Source organism: Oryx dammah, unplaced genomic scaffold, assembly GCF_014754425.2.
Source record: "Oryx dammah isolate SB20612 unplaced genomic scaffold, SCBI_Odam_1.1 HiC_scaffold_23, whole genome shotgun sequence".
Lineage (NCBI taxonomy): Eukaryota > Metazoa > Chordata > Mammalia > Artiodactyla > Bovidae > Oryx > Oryx dammah.
In genome coordinates, this window is record NW_024070207.1 from 41,055,700 (window position 1) to 41,082,586 (window position 26,887).

The window sequence follows — 26,887 nt, forward strand, 5'->3', positions numbered from 1 at the left end:
AGAGAGTTTAGGGAATGATTATTATGTACATGATGTCTTAGAGCATTTTTTTCTTGAGCTATAGGAATAAAAGTAAAAGATATATAATTATGTACGTATTATACTTAGGTACTCATTCATTCTATGATACATATTGTCATAGGAATTCTGTAACAGTCATTAATAAAACATTAATAGGCATAAGATATATATATACACACACACATATATTTATTAGAAAGGTTTGAGTGCCCCCAAAACCACCCACATATTTTGTGACTCACTAGAAGGACTCATGAGACTTAGCGTATAGACATCTTCTTGGCTAGGGTTTGTTACAGCAAAAGGATGCACAACAGGATCAGTAAGGGGAAAAGACACAGATGGAACCTGGAAAAAAAAACCCATGTGCAGTCTTCCTGTGTTTTCTCTCCCTCATGAGGGGACACACCCAGCATGCTCCTTCTGCAGCAGTAAAAAATGCAGTAGTATATGTGCAGTGTGTCTGCCCAGGAAAGTCTACAAGAGACTCAATAGCCAAGGTTTTTATTGGGAGCTAGTCACATAGGCACACTCTGCCTAACAACTCCAAACTTTCCAGACACTCTAAAGGAAAGCATGTGTTCACTGTGCATCACATAGTTTTTACAGTCTAGGTATAGAAAACCAGTCTTATCAGTCAGAGAATGATTAAATGCTAAATTCCCAGGTATTAAGCCAAGAGTCAACCTTGTAAGCAGACCTTTCTAAAGATGGCAACCTCAGACCTGCTATGTTAACTCTTTTCTGCATAGTTTATCCCCTTGGCCCTTGACCATGGTGCTTTTATGGTAATTTTATTATCAGGAAGGACCCATGGGCAGGGTGAGACTAACCTGATTATTGACCTCTGTCATGCCTTCACAGGTCATGAATTTAGCCAGTTAAAATAATTTCCATTAACCATAAAGGTCTATCTTGAACAAACAAACTTATAAAAAAAGAGATCAGACTTGTGGTTACCAGAGGCAAGGGTTAGAGGGAGGAAGAATTAGATGGAGTTGGTTGAAAGGTACAAACTTGCAGTTATAGGATAAACAAGTGCTAGGGATGTAATGTACAGCATGATAAATATTATTGACACTGCTGTGTGCTCTTTATGACCATTGTTAAGATAGTAAATCCTAAGAGTTCTCATCACAAGGAAAAATATATTTTTCTCTATTTCTTTAATTTTGTATCTATATAAGATAATGGATGTTCGGTAAAATTACTGCGATAATCATTTCATGATATGTTAAGTCAAATCATTATATTGTACACCTTAAAATTAGACAGTGCTGTATATCAATTATATCTCAATAAAACTGTAAGGGGGGAAAAATATCTATCTTAAATTTCTTTACTAACCTTTTTTACCTGAACTGGGGCATCAATTTAGGCCCAGCACAACTCTGGCCAGTAAATTGAAGCTGGCGTGAAAGCCTTCCAGGGCTGAAGCAGCGTCTAGAGAGAAAGGATGTGCATATTAGAAGTACAGTCCCTGAGGGCACACATGGTCCCCCTGGAAACCAAGAGTTTATCATTGTGAGGGCGCCCCAAGCAGGATGTACATTAGTCAGACAGTACATATGAAATTAAATTTCTTATGAAACTTCCTCTTTTATTTCTTTTAATCCATAATCCTATAGAGCGTATTTTATGTTGCCTCTTATAATTACTAACCCATGTATAGTTAGAGTTTCATCTAAAAAGTTGCCTTTTCTTTGTCTTCTCACAGGATTATCATTGGTGGTGGAGAGCCTTTTTTACCAGCAGTTTTACAGCTGTTTATTTTTTTGCTTATGCAGTTTACTACTTCTTCGCCAGACTTAAAATCACGGGCATTGCAAGCACCATTTTGTACTTTGGGTACACGATGATCATGGTCTTGATTTTTTTCCTGTTCACCGGTAAGCACAGAATTACATTTTGTATATTTTGGATTCTCCAAAGAGACTTGAAGATAGCCGTAATATAATAAGCATCAATTAACAATTAATGGAAGGAAGAGGGAACAAAGTCATCATGTTCATTTCTATGCTTTGGGGATAAAAGATTGCAAGGCCTGGGGAGCTGGAGGGACCTTATGTACTTAGCTGCAAGACCATCCCTTGTGAATATTTTTTTTTCTTTTTTTTTTCCTTGTGAATATTTTTAAACAGTAGTGATGTGTTCCAAAGCACAGTAAGGGTTGTGTGTAATCACTTTTGAATTCCTTCCAGGCATAAAAAATTAACTGACTTGAATAACTTTTAAATTAGTAAAATTAGATTAGGTCAATATACTCAATTATAGGTGAGGAACAAGATGGATACTTCTCAGGATTACTCATTTGGGATTGTTATTTTGGTTCAGATATGATGGAAATTCTTGTTTAGATGAATGCTTAAAGCAGGTGAAAAAATGGCATGGTTTCTAAAATGATCCCATTGGAAAAATAATGAATTTGGAGAGCTTTATGCCCTTGCCAGCCCAAGGGAAGCAGTGGTCCACCTCTACCTGCCTCACTTTTTAAGTTCTGGTTTTAGCTCAAGTCACATCATTTGTGTAGGTCAGTTTGGAACATTTCAAACATTTTCCTATGCTTTTAGCCCTCCAGGTTCAACAAATATGCAAAAATTAACATGAAAATTTGTCAGAAATCAAAGCCTTAAGACACAGGCAAACATCATCTGAGAAACTGGGCATCTTGGTGGTGACTTGTTTCTGTCCTTTTTGTGTACCTGCTGCTCTCAACTCTTCAATAAAGAGAAGACTGTTCAGGCCTCCTCTCATCTCTCAGTTCTATTTAGGAAATTCCCTGGTGGTCCAGTGGGACTCCACGCTTCCACTTCTACTACAGGGAGCCTGAGTTCCATTCCTGGTTGGGGAACTAAAAAATGAGTTCAGTTTTAAGAAGGCCTGAGAGTGTCTCACTATTCTAGTCTAACGAGGCTCCTCATGTTTGCTTTTGAGGGTTTTAAACTTTTTACTGAAATATGCCTACAGAAAAATGCACACGTCATAAGTGTACAGCATTGAACACACTCTGTAACTGACAGCCATGTTAACAAAAAGTACATGATCCATGGACCCAAAGCCTCTGTTGGGCGTCTTTCCACTCATCTTCCCCAAAGGCAACCACTATCCTGACTTTTAACAGCATCAGTTAACTTGTCCTGTTTTTGAATTGTAGGTTAATGGAATCATACAAGATATACTCTTCTATGTCTGGCTTCTTTGAGGTCAGGTTTCTTTTTCTCCAGATTGTTTGTGAATTTCACCCATGTTGCTGTGTGTACATGCCATCTCTGCCCACAGTGTCTTGTTTTGGATTTCTCTCCTTGTAAGTTACTGGCTTTTCTATTTGTGTAATGTGCAGTTGAATGGATTGAGTGCAGGGATTTCAGGCTAATGTTTTCTTCATTACCTAACACTTTGACTCAGGCTACTTTTTTCTGGGAGTCTTATATTACCAGCAGCTTCTTTCAAAAGTGAAATGTCATCCCAAATGGTCCCATTGCTGACAAACATCTATGCCCATTGGTGGTCTCCACCACTTAAATTGCTTCTGTCGCTAATATCTGACTCTGCAAGGTTCTCAGTGGTCTCTTGCAAAAACCTAATGGCCGTTCTCTAGTCTCCATCCTCCTTGGCTTCTTCGTTAAACACTACCACACCCATTCTGTGAAATTCTTCCTAGCATGATTGGCATTCTTCTTCCTGTGCCGTATTGTGAATTCGTTTGTTTCCCTCCCTCTTCCTGTCACCTAACTCTAGGATTTATTGAGGGTTCCAGCTTCAGCATTTCAGTCCTTTCTTTCTGTACTCTCCCTTTTAGAGTTTATTTAGTCCCAGGGCTTCATTTATCTCCTTAGTGCTGACAGCTCCCAAATCTCTGTCTCTAGCCATAACCTCTCTTCATGTATATTCTGAACATTTGCATGTCATGTTGGTTCATGCTCCAGAAAGTGAATCTAGCACTTCCTCCCCCATCCACTGATTCATCTGAATTTCTCTCTCTCTTTGATCCTCATCTCTAATCTCTGATCTCCTTGGCTTATTTTGCATGAATTCTTAACATGGCCCTTCCATGCTTTATGGACTTCCCTGATAGCTCAGTTGATAAAGAATCTGCCTGCAATGCAGGAGACCCCAGTTCGATTCCTGGGTTGGGAAGACCCGCTGGAGAAGGGATAGGCTACCCACTCCAGTATTCTTGGGCTTCCCTGGTAATTCAGCTAGTAAAGAATCCGCCTGCAATGAGGGAGACCTGGGTTCAATCCCTGGCTTGGGAAGATCCCCTGGAGAAGGGAAAGGCTACCCACTTCAGTATTCTGGCCTAGAGAATTCCATGGGGTGTATTAGACCATGGGGTCACAAAGAGTCGGACATGACTGAGCAACTTTCACTTTCACTTTTCCATACTTTATAGTTAATCACAACCTCCCTATTTATTCTTCTTCAGAAGCTTCTTTTTCTGTCTTACACAGTGCTAGACTCTGGGCTAGGTGCTGGGGACATAGTGGTGAACAAGACAGGTAAGGGCCCCTGCTTTTGTGGATGCTATATGTTAATAGATGGCAGACAAAGAAGGAATTATGGGCTTGATGAGCTTTGTGAAAGAAATGATATGAAAGAAGAGGTGGATAATCAAGTGTTTCAAACAGAGGTGACAGCATGTTCAAAAATCCTGAAGTGGGAAGGAATTTGACATCTTCAGAGAGCACAGAGGAGTTCACGATGGCAAGGTGGGGGGATTTCACTAGGTGGCAATAGTGATGTTAGAGATATAAGGAACTGGCAGATCTTACCATGGTCTCAAAAACTCTACTAAGGAATTTAGATTTTATTGTTGGAGTGATGGGGAGTTGAGGGGGTTTCAATGTGATAATTTCATTCATCTTATTAGAAAACTTTAATAGTGCCATACTTCCTTATCAAGATCTAAACTTACCTTGGTATTTGGGCTCCTGTTCTGCCTACTCCGTGTGTTTTCTAAATCTCTTAAACTGAACCATTTACTGACTTCAGGCATGTATCCTGATTTTTTTTTTTAGCATGTCTCTCCACCTAACTTGGAATCTTCTTGAGAACAGGGACCACACATCTTATGTCTATTTTCTATCCTTCATGGTGCTAAGCACATGGCTCTTCTTGAATTACATAGTGTATAAAAGAGAGTAGATACCCTTATGGAATAATGTTTCCATATCTATTTTACTTTAAAAAATGTTTTAGATTGAAGTGTAATTGATATACAACATTTTATTAGTTTCTGGTGTATAACATAATGACTCTATATTTGTATATATTATCAAATGATTACTATAATAAGTCTAGTTAACATCTGTCATACAGTTACAAAATATTTGCAATCAATGAGAACTTTAAAGGTTTATTCTCTTAGCAACTTTTAAATACTAATAAGTATAGTATTATTATTTATAATCATCATGCTGTGCATCATATCCCTATGACTTACTTGTTTCATAACTGGAAATTTGTACCTTTTGACCACCTTCACCCATTTTGCCACATTCTTATCTCTATCCCCAGCCTCTGGAAACCACCAATCTATTCTCTATCTATGAGCTTGGTGTTTTATTTTTTTAAGATTCCACATGTAAGTGAGAGCATGCAGTATTTGTCTTTCTTTGTCTAACTTATTTCACTTAGCATAATGCCCTCAAAGTCCATCCATGTTGTCACAAAAAGCAGGATGTTTTTAATGACTGAATAATATTCCATTGTATGCATATACCACATTTTCTTTATCCATTTATACATTAGCAGACACTTAGGTTGTTTTCATAACTTGGCTACTGTAAATGACACTGCAGTGAACATGGTATATGTGTTTTTTTTTTTTCAGTAAGTGTTTTCATTTTCTTTGGATAAATACCCAGCAGTTGAATTTCTGGATCATATGGTAATTCTGTTTTTAATTTTTTTAGGAACCTCCATACCATTTTCCATAGTGGCTATACCAATGTATATTCCTATCAACAGTGCACAGGGTCCCCTTTTCTCCACATCCTTGCTAAAACTTTTCATTTCTTGTGTTTTTGATAATTGTCATTCTAACAGGTGTGAGATGGTATCTCATTGTGGTTTTGATTTGCATTTCTCTGATGATTAGTGCTACTGAGCATCTTTTCATGTACTTTTTGGCCTTCTGTATGTCTTCTTTGGAAAAATGTCTATTCAGATCTTCTGCCCACATTTTGGTAATAAATTTCATATATCTATAGTAACAGGGGGAGAAGGAAATGCCAACCCACTCCAGTATTCTTGCTGAGAGAATCCCATGGACATAGGAGCCTGGTGGGCTGCTGTCCATAGGGTTGCACAAAGTTGGACATGACTGAAGTGACTTAGCAGCAGCAGCAGCAGCATAGTAACAAGCCTAAAATCTTTCTGGAGTGTGTAGGTATTTTTTCCATTCTGGTTTTATTCAGATTTTTTATTGAGGTATAGCTGACATACAGCTCTATATAAGTTTCAGGTATACAGCATAATCACTGACTTTCATGCATCATGAAATGATGACCACAGTGAGTTCAATGAACATTTATCATCTCATATAGATACAAAATTAACAAAATAGAAAAATTTTTTTCTTCTGAGAACTTTTAGGATTTACTCTTAACAACTTTCATATATAATGTACAACAGTATTAATTACACTTACAATGTTGTACATTATATTCCTAGTACTTATTTATTTTATAACTGAAACTTTGTACCTTTTGACTGACTTCAACCAATTCCTCTTCCCCTACCCATCACATCTAGTAACTACAAATCTGATCTCTTTTTCTATGAATTTGTTTGTTTCTTTGTTGAAATATAATTGACCTAAAACACTATGTTAGTTCTTGATATACAGCATAGTGATTTGATATTTCTGTCCATTTGAAAATGATCACCATGATAAGTCTACCTACCATCTGTCACCATACAAAGATATTGCATAATCATTGACTATATTCCCCATACTGTACAATTCATCCCATGACTTATTTATTTTGTAGCTGGGATTTTGTATCTCTTAATTTCCCTCACCTGTTTCACTCCTCTCCCCTACTCCCTACCTCCAGCAACCACCTGTTTGTTCTCTAAATCCATGACTCTGTTTCTATTTTGTTATGTTTGTTCAATTGTTCTGTGTTTTAGATTCCATGTACAAGTGAAATCATACAGTATTTGTTTTTCTCTGACTTCTTTTACTTAGCATAATACCCTGTGGGTCCATCTATGTTGTCCCAAATGGTCAAGTGACAAGATTTCATTCTTTTTTAATGTCTGAGTTATATATATATATATAATATATGTGTATTATATATATATGTTATATATATTATGTATATATATGTATCTACACACACATATGCAGAGTACATCATGAGAAATGCTGGACTGGAAGAAACACAAGCTGGAATCAAGATTGCCGGGAGAAATATCAATAACCTCAGATATGCAGATGATACCACCCTTATGGCAGAACGTGAAAAGGAGCTAAAAAGCCTCTTGATGAAAGTGAGAGAGGAGAGCGAAAAAGTTGGCTTAAAGCTCAACATTCAGAAAACGAAGATCATGGCATCCGGTCCCATCACTTCATGGGAAATAGATGGGGAAACAGTGGAAACAGTGTCAGACTTTATTTTTTTGGGGTCCAAAATCACTGCAGATGGTGACTGCAGCCATGAAATTAAGACACTTACTCCTCGGAAGAAAAGTTATGACCAACCTAGATAGCATATTCAAAAGCAGAGACGTTACTTTGCCAACAAAGGTCCGTCTGGTCAAGGCTATGGTTTTTCCTGTGGTCATGTATGGATGTGAGAGTTGGACTGTGAAGAAGGCTGAGCGTCGAAGAATTGATGCTTTTGAAGTGTGGTGTTGGAGAAGACTCTTGAGAGTCCCTTGGAGTGCAAGGAGATCCAACCAGTCCATTCGGAAGGATATCAACCCTGGGATTTCTTTGGAAGGAATGATGCTGAAGCTGAAACTCCAGTACTTTGGCCACCTCATGCGAAGAGTTGACTCATTGGAAAAGACTCTGATGCTGGGAGGGATTGGGGGCAGGAGGAGAAAGGGACGACCGAGGATGAGATGGCTGGATGGCATCACGGACTCGATGGACGTTGAGTCTGAGTGAACTCCGGGAGATGGTGATGAACAGGGAAGCCTGGCGTGCTGTGATTCATGGGGTCGCAAAGAGTCGGACACGACTGAGTGACTGAACTGAACTAAATACACACATATACCACATCCTGTTTATTGATTCATCTATTGATAAACACTTAGGTTGCTTCCATATCTTGGCTGTTGTAAATGATGCTTCAGTGAGCATAGGGGTTCATATAGCTTGAATTAGTGTTTTTGTATTCTTCAGATAAATACTCAGGAGTGGAATTGCTGGATCTTGTGGTAAATCTATTTTCAATTTTTTAAGAATACTTACCATGATACAGAATACAACCACTTTTCCCCCTCTCAATTGGTAACCTGTGACATTTTTTGTTTCTGTATTTACTGCATAAACTCTTAATAGAGACAATTTAATATAATTTATAAACATATTTTATACTCACATTTGCATAATTGTATAACTTATAAAAATCAGAGATGGTAAATGTAGTTTTCACTGATTCCTTCATTAATTTATGCTTACTTTCCAAGCTCAATGCTCTAGCAATAATAAAATAATGCTTTCTATGATCTTTTCTCTAAAAACTTTATTATCACTTCTAGAACATGATTGGTGTTGCTTTTTTATGGGAATCTTCTGAATCCATCCCCTCCATCCACCTGTCCATCTGCATAGCCATTGGGTTTTAAGTCATACTAAATCTCTCATCCACAAAACTATCTCTTGGCTTGTCTTTATGACCAGTCTCCCTCTCAAATCAATTCTCCACTCTGTCAGAATGACTGTGATATTTCCAAAACACAAATTTGATTGCCCAGCCCCTACTTACAAACTTTAAATAGCTTCCTATAGCAAAGGTACTTAATCCCTGGAGAGTATCACAAACTTGTTAAGCAATTAAAAATACAGATAAGCAAGGATTCTGATTCAGAGGCTTTGGGATAGGCCCTAGGCATCAGATTTATTGGTTTTAGTTGGTTTAGTTTAGCCAGAGATATGAACAAATACCTTCATGACCAAGACAATGACGATGATGATTATAATAATGACAATAGCTGTTATTTATTAAACGCTTGGGTTAGACAATGACGATGATGATTATAATAATGACAATAGCTGTTATTTATTAAACGCTTGGGTTTCCCTGGTGGCTCAGTGGTAAAGAATGCCTGTAGTGCAGGAGACGAGGGTTTGTATACGGTAAGTATTCCGTTGAGGAAAAGAAGTATTTATGAGAGTGATCCACTGCCCACTGTGCCATGAGGGAGGTGAAAAGTATTTAAGTAAGAATGTAAAATAAAATATTTGCACTTCAAAAAAATTCCAAGTTGGAATTAGAAGGTCTTGGTGACTGATAAAATATGAAAGTGAGAAAGACTGGAGTTAAGGTTCCTTTCCAAGTCTCTGTCTGTGACCTCTATATAAGCAGCAATATGTTGATTAGCCGTTCCCCACCAGAGGTCCCCCTGCTGTTTTTTTACATTTTGACCACACCTCACAGCAGGCAGGATCTGAGTTCCCCCTCTTGGGATCAAACCTGCACCCCCTGCAGTGGAAGTGAGACATCTTAACCACTGGACTGCCAGGGAAGTCCCTGAGCCACTTTTTCTATCCTTTACATTACCTAGCAAGTGCCAGGCCCAAAGTGTTTACTGAATACTAAATCACATATGGCTGAAGAGAGTCAAGGTCCCTAAGACCTTTTTTCCTAACAAGTTTTCTCTTTATTCTTCTGTGCAATGGCTCTAATTCCAATGTTAGAAAAATCTTTTCAGCGTGTCTTAGTCACAGGTGCCAATCCTCAAATTAATATATATTGGAATTTAGTCTCCACAGTAGCTGTGGAAAGCCTCTTTAAAGGTTTGTTTATATTGAATAGAATGTTTTATTTAGCTAGTTTCAAAATGTTTTATTTAGCTAGTTTCTTCTTTTTCAAGTGTACATGAAGATTTTGGGAAGGCCCTGGAGGAAATGTGTATTGGATGCCAGTCCTAGATCAGGCTGTGAATTTTGTTTTTCTCATTGTAGAATTGCATTTAGGGAAAGGATGGGGGGAAATGGGCTTCTCTGCTTGTCTTGGACTGCCTCACTCAAGATCCTGTAGTTGGTCTGTCTTTTTGTAATGTGTCTCCTGACCTAATGAAAAAAGATTATGAAGTTTAGAAAGAAACTAGGACATTTCTTAGTACTTTCTCTGTCCTGGGGCAAATGTAGGCAAAGACATCAAAGGTATAATTCTTCTCCCTTTTTGTCCCATCTCCCTTTTTCTATCCTTAAGTTGTAGTACCAGCAATTGAGTTGTAGAAAATTTTTAAAAATTTCTACAGATCCTTTGTTGTTGTTATTGAGTCACTCAGATGTATTTGACTCTTTGCAATTCCATGGACTGCAGCCTGCCAGGGTCCTCTGTCCATAGGATTCTCCAGGCAAGAATACTGGAGTGGGTTGTCATTTCCTCCTCCAGGGGATCTTCCTGACCCAGGGATTGAATCTGTGTCTCTTGCATCTCCTGTACTGGCCACCTGGGAAGCCTGCTCCTTTACATTGCTTTTAACTTGTGTGGTTCAATGGCCCTTAGAAATTTCCACACCCTTCTTAATATTTAATGTTTGTTTACAAAGAAGGAAGGAAGAAAAAGAAAGAAAGGAAGGAAGGAAACATTAAAGGAAGGAAGACAGATAGGCTAGCCCAGAGGTTCTGAACCCTGGTTTCATAGTAGCAGGACTTGGGGAGATTTAAAAAATCTTGACATTCAGGCTGCATCTCAATCAGTTAAGTAGCATAGCTGAGGGTATGACCCAGACAATAGTATTTGTTAAATCTTCCCAGGTGATTCCAGGTGATGTTGAGGAGTTTAGTCAAATAAATCCCAAGTGAACATACTTTTCAACCCCAGATCAGAACATCAGTGATTGATCAGAACATCATTTCTTGAGTGCCTATTTTGACAGACAATCTTAACGTATTTTGTCCTTTTTTCCTCAGGTCAAGCCTGTTGGGTGGGTGGGAGTATGATTCCTTTTCAGTTATGAGGAACAGAGGAGAAAGGTAGCTTGTTCTACATCACCCAGCCGAACATCTGCATGACTCTGAAGTCCATATTCTTTAGCTTAGTCAGCTCTCAGAACAGTGTGAGGGCTGATGAATTTTTGTGTTTTGGGTAGGACACATTTTGGTATTTTAAGTAGAGCATCAAAAGGTTCAGAATTCATAGACATTTTCATAATTTATGGGACTAATATGCAGCAAATGGAAATCAGGAGTGTTTTAGATTCAGAGACATATGTTATCTCATGAACCTTTGAAGTTGTTGGATTCAGAAAAGGTAGACAAAAGTAGGAATAGGTATTATCATCCCCATTTTTCACCTTAGAAAACAGGATTGGCAAGACTCTCACTTGCCTAAGATCAACAAATAACCAACAGAGGACATTTGTGTCCCTCTAGAGCCCATAATCTTATCACTATACCATGTGTGTGTTCAGTTGCTAAGTCATGTCCAACTCTTTGCAACCCCATGGACTGCAGCACGACAGGCTTCCCTGTCCTTCACTATCTCCTGGAGTTTGCTCAGATTCATGTCCATTGAGTTGGTGATGCCATCCAACCATCTCATCCTCTGTTGTGCGCTCTCCTCCTGCCTTCAATCTTTCCCAGCATCAGGGTCTTTTCCAATGAGTCGACTCTTCTCATCAGGTGGCCAAAGTGTTGGAGCTTCAGCTTCAGCATCAATCCTTCCAATGAATATTCAGGGTTGATTTCCTTTAGGATTGACTGGTTTGATACCATATTAACTGACAAGGAGCTGTAAAGAGTGGGAGGGAAGTGGCATGATGGTATATAGGATGGAAAGTTATTCTAAATTTAGAAATTGGCATAGAAAAATGTAACATCCTGCCTAAAGCTTTCTGTGATTTTGCTATTAAGATATTTTCTTAGATGACTGACTTGTCTTATGGTGCCCCATTTAGCCTATGGGGTTTGATCTTATTAGATCAAAATCTTATTAGAATTTTCTTCAATTAAGTCATTGAACATTAAGGTCATTTGAAAATTTATTTTTATAGTATGAACATCAATGGAATTCTATATTAAAGAAAAATTTATCCATAATCATGTCACCCTAAAATAGGAAAGTATCTTCTTTTGTTTATGCTTTGCTCTAGTCTACAGGTTTAAAGCTTATGTAATGTTCTCATAGGGGTGATAACCTGGAAGTTGTTTAAGACCTGGCTTTTTTCACCTAATACCATATTATAAAGATTGCCCCAGACTTCCCTGCTGGCACAGTGGATAAGAATCCACCTTCCAGTGCAGGGGACACGAATTTGATCCCTGATTCCACAGGGAAGATTCCACAGGCCCCTGATTAACTAAGCCCCTGTGCCACAACTCCTGAGCCAGTGCTCTAAAGCCCATGAGCCACAACTGCTGAAGCCCACAAGCCCTAGAGCCTGTGTTCCACAATAAGAGAAGCCACTGCAATGAGGAACCCACACATTGCAATGAAGATTAGTGAAAGCCTAAGCAAAGCAATGAAGACCTAATGTAGCCAAAAGTAAAATAAATAAATAAGTTATTAAAAAAGATTGGCCTATGCTGCTTTATATATCTTGATATTTGTCATTTTTAAATTAAAAAATTAAACTAATCGATTAATTTGGCCACGCCGGTCTTAGTTGTGGCACATGGAATCTTTTTTTTTTTTTTTAGTTGCTGTATGCAAACTCTTATTTGCAGCACATGGGATCTAGTTCCCTGACCAGGGATCAAACCGTGGCCCCCTGCATGGGGCGCTCAGAGTCCCAGCCACTGGACCACCAGGGAAGTCTCTATATTCGACATTTCTGCTGCCTCTCTTATTTCATCTTAGTCCATCATTTGGGGGCATTTGGTTTGTTTGTAGTTTTGCAGTATTATAAATCAGCATTATGAATATTTTTTGCATGACATTTTTTTCTCTATAGGACTATTTCTTTAGGATAAATCCCCAGAGATGGGATGTTTCTCAAGCTTAATAATATAAAACTTTAATTTAGAAAACTAATATATGCTCTGATTATATAAGTAAATAGATTAATCCTGCTTTAAAAAAAATTATTTGGCTGCACCAGGTCTTGGTTGTGGTACACAGGATCTTTAGTTGCCACACGTGAACTCTTGTGGCATGTGGAATTTAGTTCCATGACTAGAGATCAAACCCGGGCCCCCTGCAGTGGGAAGCGGAGTCTTAGCCACTGGACCACGAAGGAAGTCCCAAGATTATTCCTGATTTTGCTATGTATAATGATAATGGTTATTTACATTTTCCAAATTGAAGCAAGTTATACAAAGTTTAGAAAAGTAGCCTTGGACCTTTTTGTATCTGTTTTGAAATAGAGAACTTAAGCTACTTGTTTTTTGCTTTGGTTAGAGACCTGCAGTGTTCAATCAAATGGATTCTCACACCCCTTTGCAGGTGACTGTCTCTAGCCCTGCTGCTCATCCTCTTTGCTCAGCAAGAGAGTCTGGTGATTTTTATTGGATAAAGTACAAGTCTTGAGATGCAAAGAAGCAGTACTCCATCTCCAAACTGACATGCTTTGCATTTTTGAGAAAGCTATTTTGATTTTCTATAATGTCGGGTTAACAAAGATCTTTCTCATTTTGTTTCAGGAACCATTGGATTTTTTTCCTGTTTTATTTTTATTTCTAAAATCTACAGCGTGGTGAAAGTGGATTAAAGAATCCCCCCAAACGCTTCAAGGCACGTCACCCTTGCCTTTGAATATGTATCTGTATCTTATATGAACATCTACAGAGATACATATCCTTCCAATTGCATGCTTTTAAATATATATCAATTAAAAAATCTCACTGTCTGGCCTCAGTTTGTATAACACAAAATACGATTGTATTGGAGAAAAATCAAGGTGGCAAGTAGGTTTATTCTAAGTACTCTTTTCCTGAAATGATACCATAAAAGAGTATTTAATTTAAAACAATCAGCACAAAGGAGGTACTTTTTCTTAATTTAAGTACACTGGTTTTTCAGTTTTTTTTTATTTAAGTACACTGGTTTTTCAGTTTTCTTCCTTGTCTGATCAGAACATCAGAACTATTGTCAAATAAATGTTAGGTAAAATGTGACATTTTCCAACTTAAGTTGATTGTACAAACAATATTACATCTTTGTATCTGGGTGATGACTTAAAAATATCCATTGGTTTAGCATACAGAGTTTATGAAATACCAGATACTGTTGTCTTATTACTCAATTAAATCTGTACATTCGTGGTTGTTTAGTTGCCTATCGTTTTTGCTTGCTGCCCTTGGAGAACGTGCTGAGAGTGTGCAAGCTTGACTTAGTTGTGTGTAGATAACAAATCTTTGAAGTCAATTCTCTTGGATTTATTTGCTCCTACTAGACAACAGTCAGGTGTCACAACTCCCTAAATATTGGGAATTTGTATTGCAAATATTCTTTGAGCTTGCAGTTTCAGGGGAGACAGCATGAAATTCATACATTGTTTTGTGATAAATATTATTGATAAATATTTGTCTTATTGAGGTAAACATTTAAAAACCATCTATACATACCCTTCAATTCATGAATGTTCTCAAAGTTGCCCTCAAGCTGAGGAGTACATGTTGGTGTGTGCAGGGATCAAAGAGGTGGTGTGGCTCTTGAAAGGGAGTCTGGAATGAAGAGGGACAAGGTCAGATAATTGCATTCTGAAAGAGAGTAGGAGAGGGAGGAAGAGTTGACTAGTTGCATTGGGGAAGAAGAAACTCATTTGGTCGCCTGTAGTAGGCCTTCTTCTATATTGGAAGGAGCAGGGTTGTGACTAGGGCCTGGAGCAGACTGAGGGGAGGAGTGGCTACAGACGGTCAAAGTTGTCTCTTGACAGTGGGATTTTCAGATCCTCTTAGCCCTCTCGCATTCAGTCTCATAATCGAAAGCTGACCCCTAAACCCTGCTTGAGAGGAAGAGCTGTTATGAGGAGATGCCTTGGAACCAGGTCCCTTCTCCTCTAAATACTCTGCACTAAGCACTGTTCCAGTTTCAGGGGACTCAGCTCCTACCAGGTTTGCTGCCTGATAGTTTTATCTGAGCTCACTTGCTTGCACTGGTAGCTTGTTAGAAGGTATTATTAAAAGTATTTCTGTAGCAGGAGAAGGTTACTGCCTGGTGGGCATTCACAGACCAAGGTCAAAGGTACTGTGTGAATAAGGCAGCCATCTTTTAACATCTTGAAATACAGCGTGTAGGTCAGTATTCAATTTAATTTTGGAGTGAAAATGGAGAAGGGAGGGCACTTTCTTTCGATTGAAATGGGCATGGACAGCTCCCTGAACCTCTGTAGGGCTGCTTCAGAGGTACAAGGAGCAGCTCCTTATACCACCACTGATAAGATTTGGAGAAGAAGGGCTACCAGTAGGTCAAGCACCTGCACTTGAGAGGAACTAGTACTCTTTAAGTTTTAGACATATTTGTTTGTCTCATCTGTGCTCTGTGTTTTCTTTCACGTCATAGTTGGTGTTAGAGGCAGACCTATTTTCTTAAACTGGGGCTTGAGGGAACACGCTCCTGCCTCTTGTTACAGGAATCCTGGTGAGTTGGAGCTGCATTGTGTGTGTGTGTGTGCGGGGGGGGGGCAGTGGTGGTGGTGAGAATGGTCTGTGTGTGGCTTAATTGTGCCAAGGGAGGTGTCCTGGTCATGAGTAGCAGGACAGCAGGGCCAGGAGCCCAGTGGGGGTGATCCAGGTGCTGGGCACTACTGTTTCTTAAAGCCTATTCACCCCCACCCCACAACCCCATGGCCTTGGGAATAAGGCTGGCATTTGGGAGCCCCACAAGCCATCTGGCCCCATTTTTCCACTCTGACCACCCACCCTCAGTTTGCCATTATTAAAAAATTTTATTTCATATTATAGTTTTTAAAAAATATTTATTTTATTTGGCTGAACTGGGTCTTGGGGCTTCCAAGCTGGCTCAGTGGTAAAGAGTCAGCCTGCCAATGTAGGAGAAGTGGGTTCAGTTCCTGGGTCAGGAAGATCCCCTGTTGGAGGAAATAGCAACTCCAGTATTCTTGGCTTGGAAATTCCATGAACAGAGGAGCCTGGTGGGCTACAGTCCATGGGGTCACAAAAGAGTTGGACATGACTGAGTGACTAAACAACAAACAGCCAGGTCTTAGTTGCAGCATATGAAATCTAGTTCCCTGACGAGAGATTGAACTCTGGCCCCCTGCATTTGGAAGGGTAGAGTCTTAACCACTGGACCACCAAGGAAGTCCCTATATGAGAGAATAGTTGATTTACAATGTTGTGTTAGTTTCAGGTGTACCAGAAAGTGAATCAGTTATGCGTGTACATATATCCACTCTTTTTTAGATTCTTTTCCCATATATGTTAGAACAGAGCATTGAGCAGAGTTTTCTGTGCTATACAGCAGGTCCTTGTTGGTTATGTATTTTATATATAGTAGTGTGTATTTGTTAATCGCAAACTCCTAATTAATCCTTCCTCCCACCTTTCCCGTTTGGTGACCATAAGTTTAGTTTTGAAATCTGACCACTCTCACTTTGGGAGGGCTAAGCAGATTCCCCTCTTCCAGCAAGCCCCTGAAGACCACTCTCCCTCCCACTGCATATTCCTTATATTGGAAAAACAATGCAAAAATACTGGAGCCCACATATTTCATTCTACCATGTACTCTGATTAGTTTCTCCCGTCTCCTCTGTTCAACCAAAAGAGAAGGGATGGAGAACTAGTTATGTGTCTCCCTCCCTTATGTTTTTCCCATGGAGCTCAGAACAATAACCAGATATGCATTAAAATTAGACTTTATTTAGCATATTTAAGAGGAATATACCAAGGACAGATTAACAGCACCTATTTAAGAAACACAAACATTATTTAATAATATTTAGTTAAACCACAAACATCAATCTCTCTGCATTCCCCAAGCAGGAGTCCATTATTCCTGTCCAGCAAGAACATGTGCTGTAACCATTTTAGAAAGGATCCAATTGAAGTCAACCAATATATGAAACCTTGTCCTTGGGCAGAGTCTCTGAGACTCCTGATCTGTGTAACAGTATTGATATATCAATTTGATTGGGGTGTGAAGGGGTTTCTCTTCTTGCTGGGGGGAGGAGGATTAAGTTCACCCCTTTTGTGCACCTGAAGGTAAGTTGTGCCAGTGGGAACTTGGCCCCAGGATTGTAGTATGGCAATCCTTTGAAAAGGCACTTTTAAATTCTTTTTGAAAAGGAAAAGGAAAAATTCAAATTCAAAATACTAACGAAAACTGTTTATTGACTGAATGCATTTTCCTCCTGCTTTCAGTCTCAAAAACAGCACATAAAATTTGGTATTAAAAGGCAGTTTTAGAAATTATTCAATATATATATAGCTTTTAGCTTTACTATTTTTATTCTTAAAGTATAATGAACTCATCTCATAGTTCTCTTTTCTTGTCTGATGCAAATGCTGCTGCTATATGATTGTAATTCTCAAACATCTTAGCTGTGACTCCCGGAGGTGTCCAACTACTTCTTTATCTGTTTACCCATCTAAGCTCTTCTCAGGCAATCAATCAAAGAAAAAAAAACAGAGCAGCCTTTTTCTGGTTTGTGGTACTGCTTTGGGAGGGGAGAGATGGTCACAATATAAATCTGCTCAATGCAAACTGTCAGTTCACAGTCAGGTACTGGTTGGATTTTGAGAGTACATCATTCTTTCCATCCTGCTAATAGGATTCCAATAGCCTATCCTGGGGTCTTTGCTTTATAAGGATGAAAGGATTGTCTTTTTCATTTTGCATTCTATACAATGAATGGAAAACAGGCGTGCCAGTGCCAAGCGTGTCGTCGAACTGCCAGCGAGAACTTCAGCCAAGATGATTAAGTTGCCGTAATTACCAATTGTACCAGAATCAGTTCTCACCTGTCGTATACTGTACCAGGGATTTAAGAAATGAAAGGCACCACTTCCTGCCACCCCACCTTGAAGCCTCTTCTACATCCTGTAGTATACACTTTAAAAAGAAAACTTTAAACACAAATATACTATGTTCTACTTCAGAAACTGACCAAGGTGTGGGTCACAAATAGAATCGTGCATGCATTTGATTCACTAACTTTACATGGACGCACTACCCATTTTTGAGGGTGACACAATCTATAGACACATACAGTCTAATATCTAGCACCTTATCTCCAAGAACACATATTTTGTATACAGTAATAGCTTACATTTAGAAGAATTACTACAGAATGGAATACACCACTAAAACGGACAAAAATACCAAAAGTTTTAACATCAAAGTTGTAGCACAGATGAAGGGGTGGGGAATCCACTCAACTTTGAAGCACCAAACTGAAACCAATCTTGTTTTTGCATGTATTTTAGAACAAGAGAGATCCAGGAAGGAATTCTCGGCCATAGCAAACCTCTTGTAAGTGTACAAGTTACTGTGTTTTCCCCTTGGTGTGTAGATACTGAGATAGGTGAGCTTTGAGAGGCAGTGATGAGAATACTTGACAACTATTGGCAACCTTCACTGACCTTGAGGATTCTTACTCTACTTTTTAACAAAGAGCAATGAACTTTAGTGGGGAATTTTAGCTTTCCTAGTTCTTCCTTCAGTCAGCAGTGCTGCTTTTAGCAGAAGACTGCTGTAGGCAAGCTGGGCCTTTGCTTTAGAGGAAGAGACTGTAAGTAACTGGAAAGAATTTATGACAAGGGTCTCTCTCCTTTTTGACTTCTAAGCTATGATCTGTTGTTTGTGGCTCACTGCTTCTGTCTCCTCATGCCTCAGCTTGGAAGGGCTTTGAGAGGGGCCAGGAGCCCCTGTCTGGCCCATAGAAAAGGAGAGACAGAGATAAGGACCAAGAAGGTTAAAAGCCATAACTGACCAGATTTTCTCTCCTTATCTTGGTGACTGGCTCACAGCCACCTGTTCCTTTAATCGTTTGTCTGCTCTAGAGGGAAAAGACATTTTGCTTAGAGAAGCCTCTCCTGACAGCACAAGGGTTTGTCTTAAAAAAGAATACAATAAGAAAGATATTATGAAGGGAAAACATTTCTTTTGATTCTTTTTTTCTCAAAATCTGGGAGAGGGCAGTTATGAGAAAAAAAATACAGTCCACAAGTTGACATTGGTACTCTGTTTGATCTTAACGACCTCTGAGGGTTTTATTTTGGAGCATTCAAATGACCAGATGATGCATAATTTTTCTCTTCCAAATGGTATATTTCAGATAGTTTTAAGAGCATTTTGGCAAAGTCTAAAAAGAAAGTGTAGTTTAATCTTACATGTTACTCTCTAGGTAGTATGAAAAAAATCTTTTGAAGTAACTTTACCTAGTTTAATTGGCTAATTATGTAGAAAATAAGGCAGTATCAGGCACCTTACAATTTTATTGGTAATTTTTTTAGTGTTTTTTTTTTGGCTGAAATAATTGGACAGTATCTACAGAATTGAATGTGCTCCCAAAGATGTGTTGTAGTGGGTGTTTTTGATAAGAAATGAGGTGCCTACCCCCTCCTATGATAAAATGGCAGTTTTCCTTACCTGCTGAATTTGAAGTAGATATCCCCTCATCTTAAAATTGGACTGGAGTTGGGGGAGGAGACAGAAAAATACCTTTAATTGCTGGTCCCTCTGTTTACTTCTGTTCTTCCCTGCTTCATGGGCCCCGGGGTCCCTGTGAACCTGTCAGCTCTGGGTGGGAAGGGGATGAATGGGGGTGAGTGAGCACACAGAGCTTCAAGAAGGGCCAGCACAGCAGGGGGAGGGGGTGAAGGCAGTGGGCATAATGGCAGGAGGTAGGCAGGGGGCCGGAAGTACACAGGACTTCCAAGCAGCTGGTATTTGTGGTGCCATAGAGAAGATGGACCCTTGCAATCATAAAAGTCACAGAAGCCTGGGGCTTGCTCCTTATTACTGCCTTCCCAAGCTTGTTGAAATTGGTGTGTTAGTCAAAGCACCTGCGACTCCTTGGCAAACTGGATGCTCTATTATTTTTAAATAAGGAAATCATTAAATTGGAAACCACATCATTTCAAAGTCTGGTTTGTCTGGCCCCTGGACTTTAATGGGATTTTTACTGCATGTATGAAGTGGCCTTGGCAGAAGAACACCTCCTTTAAAAACATTTAGGGAAAGCTATTGCACACGAGGATCTGTGAGGCTAATGATGACTTCTGTGTGTGCTTTCAGATTTTCAAATGACAAAACAGTATGTGCAGTAAAACCTCATTAAGTTGATAGTGTTTTATTCAAAATAGCCTACAATTTGAAGCAGTTGCTATCTCCAAGCTCACTAGAGGCCCTATTCATTAAGAAGATGTCAGCAAAGCAGAATGCTCTTAATTCAAAGGTTTTCTTTTCCCAGTCCCCTATTTTCAAAAGGTTTTTGACTTTGAAAAATCCAATCTGCTATGAGAATGGACGAGGACTAAATTAGGGAAAAGAGGAACTTGAAAAAGGAAATTGGTGAGTGTTGGTGCCCTGGAGGATGTTGTGTATGTTAAGTGAACTTACCACACTTGGACAGGTTCTGCTTCCATTTGATTTTGGGATTTTGGCAAACAATTTTCTCTGATACACTTTGAAGGGGTTGCGCTTTAAAAATAAAACAAGAAGTTCAGTTTCAACAAAATATTTGGAGACACTTATGTTTGAAAACCTGTTTCCTACCCAGGTAAGCATTTCTACTTAAAGGACAGGCTACCAATACGTCAAACTCCTTTGACCATGACTGATCTTCAAGGCAAAACCCCTCCCCTCATAGAAGGATTGGTCACATGGGCCATTTCTTCACCCAGAAATCCTTTGAGGACAGACTGATACAAGAGCTTGGCAATAAATTGGTATCATAAATTTATGACTGTTAATTCACATTTTGGTAGAAAAATAAATGATTTACAAAGGTAAACTTTAGCCCCCATGTCTTGTCTGAATTACCACAAGTTCCAAATTACTGGGGTTGAAATCAATATTATTTTCATGGATATATCAAATTTATGGGTCAGCTCAATGCTATTTGGGTCTATCCCCAAATTTATTTCCTAAATTCTGAACATGGCAATGCCAAATTCCATGCAGACTTATTCATAGCCCAAATACACTGACTACTGTTTACCTCTTCCCCCTTGAGATGCTCATGCTGGAATCTGTCAGGAGGAAGAGATAAAATATAAGTGAGCTTGGCTTTTAAATGAAAGAAATTTCAGTTCTAATACAGACATGGTCATCACACAAGAATGAGACTAAACCCTGAATATGGCCATCTTTATATACACCACCTGATCAACCATTTTTTCCATGAAATACTCTTTCCTCTCCCTCCACCCATATTAACATTGGATTTCTGCCTGAACACTTGATCACAGAGTTGCTTTAATGTGATCTTCAGGAGGATCAAAACACTGTCTTGACCATTTTTTTGTTCTATGTTATTTGGTCATGTCAATATGGTCTGTGCCCTCAGAAATACACAAGTATATACCCACTCAAAGTGATTTCAGGGTTTGGGATTTGAAATTTCTTCCTCTGTATTGACCCTAAGGATGATTTATATCTTGTAAAGGTTTTCCCAAAGTGATATACTTCAACAGAAATAATGAGGATAAGTCTGACCTGAATGTTTCAATTTAGCATTGTCTGGAACAGGTCAGGTAATAAGCCAGGTATTGAAAAAGCATCCTCTCTGTTATTTCCAACTCTTATTTTTCTCTGCCACATCTGTGGAGAGCTTACAGGTTTCAGAGATGGTCACAGGTAGAAAAGACTCATGGGTGTACCTGGATGAAGGAAAACATTTATCTTGCCTTACTTTTGCCCCATGTGGAGATCATATGTCTTGTTTATGATCTCAGGGACACAAAAGACATTTCTAGTGGGCATATCTCTCTTGATTGGCAGTGTGAGTTTTGTAGGACAAGTGACTGGCAGAGGTGATTTGGAGGATTCTCACGAGCATCTCAATTCAATCACAAAGGGGAAATTGTAAAACAGTGGTGATTTCTGTCCCACTATTATTCGAATAGGAGACAGAAAACAGTTCTGTGTTAACAGACAATTTTCCATTTGCATAAAACAATTGTGGCCTCCGCCCATGCCCAAACCCAGGATTGTATAGAAAAAAGTCAACTGTTTAGCCCCACAGATGTGTGATTTTCCTATCTTCTCCCTTGGATTAGCTCCCCATTTCAAACATGCTCTATTATCTTCTTTCACTTTTCTGGATCCCTTTGGAGGATATAGAAACCTTCTTGGTCTTTTAACTACACAATGCCCTTAGTTTCTGTAATAGTCTTTGCACCAGATTGTGGGGGCTCTTCAGTCTAGAATTTGGCTAATACGTTGATCAGTCGGTCAGGTTCTGCTTCCTGGGCTCCATGAATGACTTGGTCCATTGCTTTTCTTTCTGTTGAACATACACTGGAGCCCTTCCCATGAGTTCACAAGTCCTGAAGTTCACCAGCATCATCTTCCTTTTCCCTCAGAGCAAAAACTGATACATGGTAGCTCTGGGGAGACAGACATAATACCAAGCATGTGTCCAAATTGGATAGCCCTTGTTGCTTTAAGAAATTTAGAGCCTAATAACTTTTTTGGGGGGGAGGAGAGAAATTTCAGTCAGAATCCTCAGGTTTATTCTTTGAGGGGCACCTTTTAGGGAAGACCCCAGTTCCTACCTCTTCCATATATGTATCTACCTTGTGGTGAGAGGGGCATGTACAGAACCTTTGCCTGGAATGGTATGGGTTGGCATTAACGCGATTGTGGATGGTCCATTTAAGAGAAAGCTGCTCCTGTATTCTGTGAACAGTTCAAGGTTTACCTTAGAACCAACTTCAAGGCGAAGTGGCAGAATCATGAGAAGGGACGATCTTGCCTTCAGTTCCACCCTCGGTGCCGGCTTCGGTTCCGGGCAGGTCTGGGTGGCTGTTTTCTTTGGGGGGCTTCTCCTTGCAGAAAAACTTCTTCAGCATATCCTGGATCTCCTTCTTGATGGTCTTGTGCATGTAGCCATAGACGTAGGGGTGGATGCAGCACTGCAGGAAGAAAAGCCAGATAATTATGGTGATCACCCACTGGGGTACCTTGGTTTGGACATCCACCCACACGGCCAGGACTGCTAGAAAGCAGTAGGGCCCCAGGGACAGCACGTAGGAGAAGATGATGAGGAAGATCACTTTAGCAGCTTTGCACTGGTAGCACCTGGGCAGAGGGGGGTCACCATTGCTGTTTCGACGACTGACTGGGAGACTCTCTGGAATGTTCACTGCCTCGATGTCATCCTCGCTGAAATGGAGGTCATCCTCACCAAACTCTAGGTCGTCTTCACCCAGGTCAATGTTGCACTGGGTGACCTCTAGGCGGCCCTTGTCTGCCTTCCTGCTGCTCTGAATTTTGGTGCTGCCTTTGGCCACCAAAGAGTTACTTTCTCTGACCTCTTCACTGCCAGTGGCCTCCATGCTCCCCTCACCAGTCTCCACGCTCCCTTTTTTGGCCTTCTTGCTGCCCTCCATGGCTTCCACACTGTCCTCCTTGGCCTTGACCTCACCTTCATCCTGGCCGTGGAACTCACTCTCGCTCTGGAACTCATCCTTCTTGCTGCCCTCTTCGTTCTCATTCTCCACCCGGTCCTTGGCTCGCACTTCCAAGCTGTGGCTCTTGACGTTGTAGAGCAGTGCGTGCTGCCGGCGGGCAGCCCCGAACACCACAGAGTAGCAGGCAATCATGACAATCAGCGGGATGACGATGAAGGACACGACACTGACAATTGTGTAGCTGGGGCTGGCCCCCCAGATCATGGAGCAAAGGGCATTGCGCTCATCGAAGGCAGCCTGGCCCCAGCCATAGAGTGGGGGCGTGCTCTGCAGGATGGCCACGATCCAGGTGCCATAGAGGAGCAGGTAGCCCCGGCGTGGGGTCATCTTTGCTGGGTAGGAGAGAGGGTGGATGATGGACAGGTAGCGATCCACGGACACCACCACGATGGTGTTGACGCTGGCGAAGGCGAACAGGTGAGTGAGGCTAACCAGGGCAGTGCAGAAATGGCTGTTGAGGGGCCAGAAGATGGGTACGGAGGTGGCCACCACCCAGGGGGCCACGAGCGAGATCTGCAGCAGGTCAGTGACGAGGAGGTTAAAGATGAAGCGGTTGGTCACCTGCAGCAGCTGAGGCTTGCGCTGCAGCACGAACGCCAGCACTATGTTGCCCACGAAGGAGGCGGTGAGGAAGATGAGCAGAACGCTCGAGCGAATGATGCCATGTGCCAGGCTGATGGGCATTTTGGAGAGGGGCATGCACGCGTGGCTGCTGTTGTTTTCGCGCGTGCTGTTGGTGCAGGTGGACGCCATGGCGGCAGGGGCAGAAGGGCGACAGGTGCGGGCGCCGGGCCGGCCCCGGCGGGCGGCGAAGGGGCGCACGGAACACACTCAGCGCCTAGGCTGGGGACGAAAGAAACACGCGGGCTGGGTTAGTCCCCCTGCTTGGGGCGCGGGGGTGGGGTGGGCGCTTCCACGCTGGGCAGCAGCGCTGCAGGACCCCAGCCCCGGGGACCCCGTGCGCGTGCCCCCGTCTCTCCCCCGCGTCCGGGCAGTTTCTCTAAATCCTTCTCTTACTCTCTGGGTCTCTCTGCCTCTCCCTCTTTTGGGGGGTTTCCGAGACACCCCTCCTACAGCTGTCTCCAGCTGGCGCGTGCGCCTCCCACACTCTCTGGGGGTCTCGCAGTTTGGGTTTCTCCAGAGATCTCTCCCGGGCTCTCCCGCTAGCGCATGCGCGCGCGCGCTCCATCCCTGCCTGTTTACGTGTGTACACTTCTCTTTTTCTCCCCAGAGTCTCTAATTAGCGCACTTTCCCTGTATCTCGTGTGTGTGTGCGTGTGCGTGCACGCGTGACTGGTTTTCTCTGTCGCACTCTTGTCCCTCACTCTGGGGTCTGTCCCTATTTCTCAGACCCTTGCCAGCACGTGCGCGCTGTCTCTCCTCTGCCAGTCTGTCCTCCTCTCACCTCCGTTTCTGTTACTCCCCTCTCGCCCTCCCACTCGCGGTCAGCTTCTCCGCCTCAGTCTCCCTCTGAGTCTGCTTTCGCCAGCGCACTTTCTCCGTGGCTGTGTGCGCACGCGTCTCTGCGTCTCGCCGTCTTTCTCTGGGTCTCGTCCCTGTCTCTCCTTCCGTCTCTTTCTGATGCCCTCTCGTTTCTGTGTCTCTGCCAGTCACTGTCTCTGTGGCTCGCCAGTGCATGTGCTTCTGCGTCTTCCCCTGATGCTGTCTTGTCTCTCCACTTCTCTCCCACAATCTATTTCCCTGACAATCTCCGTGGCTCCCCGGTGCACCTGTTCAGTATCACTCGCTGAGTGTGTGTCTCTGACCGTCTCCGCATCTCTCTAGCTCTCCTGTCACCATGTCTCTCTCGGATTCTGTCTCTCAGCGTCTCCCATCTCTCGCTGCTCTTGCTATGAATTTCTTGGATCCTCTCCCCTCGGTGTCTCTCCCTGTTTACCCCCTGCAGCTTCTGTCTTCCCCGCGCCTTAAGTTCTCTCCTTATCATTATCTGCTCATGTCCCTCAGGATCTACTCCGTGTCTCCTGATTGTCTCTGCCTCTGCGTTACTCGACTCTTTACAGCGCGTGCACTTAAAGGGAGTCAGCTTCTCTGTCTCTCACTCTCTTCTCTAGGACTTTCGTGAAACACTTTTTTTGGGGGGGAGGTATGTTTGAGTGTGTGTGCAGTCTCTCTTACTATCCTTCTCCGATGATCTCTCACCTCGGTTTATCTCTGGCTGGATCTCTATCTCTGATCTCTATCTCTCTGTCGACTTTATTTTACCATGGAAACCAGCTGCCGCCTTGGCCGCCGCGGGCTCTGGTGGATGAACCTCCCAGTTTCTCAAAGCACAGAAGCGGCTGGATGCAGGGGGGATGCCTACTGCGGACGCCCCCCGCCCCCTAATTCGGCATCCTGTCTCCATTCTCCAGCCCACCCAGCCTCGGCAGTGGCGGGTGGAGGGATGGGTGAGCTGGGGAGAGCCAGGGAAGAGGCGGAGGTGGTGGAGAAGTCTGAGAGAGAGAGCGCCAAGAGATTGAGAGGCAGACAGAGAAAGAGAATAAGAAAACATCAAGAGACAGAGACAGAAAAAGATGAGAGACAGAATGAGAGCCACCCAGAGACAGAGAGAATGATAGAGAAAAGAGACCTAGAGTCAATGAATGAGCCAATGAGAGAGACAGAAGAAGGAGAGACAGGGCAAGAGACAAGGGGAAACAGAGAGAAAAAATTTAAAAAGAGAGGATGGGAAGCAGAGAATATAAGAAAGAATGAGAACACATCGAGACGATAGGGGCGGGGGACGAGGCAAAGTGCGAGTGAAAAAGCGAGGGCGAGGGACTGGCCGAGAAGGGGCCGCGCCAGGGGTTGGGGCTGGGGGGACTCCACGCGGGGCAGCGCAGTCGCCGACCGGCCGTGGCGGACGGGGCGTCCGGGGCGCCAGAGCGCGAGGGTCCGGCTGGGCGCAGTGAGCAGGGCTGGGGCCGCTTACCTGTTGCTGCCGGAGTCGTCGCGCCGCGGGAGCTGCGTGCCGGTCCCTCGGGACGCGGAGCGCTCGACCAGGCGGCCTCCCGAGGCGCCGGTGGCCTCTAGCTGGAACCCGGCGGCGCGAGCCGCAAGAGCCGAGGCGCCCGAGCCCGCACGTCCTGCCGGCGCGGCGCGCTGCGAGCTCTGAGCGGCGGCGGGGGCGCGCGGCTT

At 42.1% G+C, this 26,887-nt stretch overlaps 2 protein-coding genes across 3 annotated transcripts in view; one reads left to right on the forward strand and one right to left on the reverse strand.

Annotated features, from left to right (window-relative positions):
* Positions 1–13,990, forward strand: part of LOC120882298 (transmembrane 9 superfamily member 2-like) — an 80,683-nt gene extending 66,693 nt beyond the window's left edge. The window contains exons 16-17 of one of the 2 annotated variants that reach the window (XM_040266263.1): positions 1,739–1,910; positions 13,793–13,990. In XM_040266263.1, coding sequence (XP_040122197.1) covers positions 1,739–1,910; positions 13,793–13,860 — 240 coding nt within the window. In that variant the 3' untranslated portion in view covers positions 13,861–13,990. The remainder of the gene's footprint in view (positions 1–1,738; positions 1,911–13,792) is intronic. The other variant, XM_040266264.1, reaches the window with a different exon arrangement.
* A 9,000-nt stretch (positions 13,991–22,990) lies between these two features.
* Positions 22,991–24,502, reverse strand: GPR101 (G protein-coupled receptor 101). Its single transcript, XM_040266265.1, has one exon. The coding sequence runs from the start codon at positions 24,500–24,502 to the stop codon at positions 22,991–22,993; it is 1,512 nt and encodes a 503-aa protein (XP_040122199.1).
* Between the last annotated feature and the right edge of the window lie 2,385 nt (positions 24,503–26,887).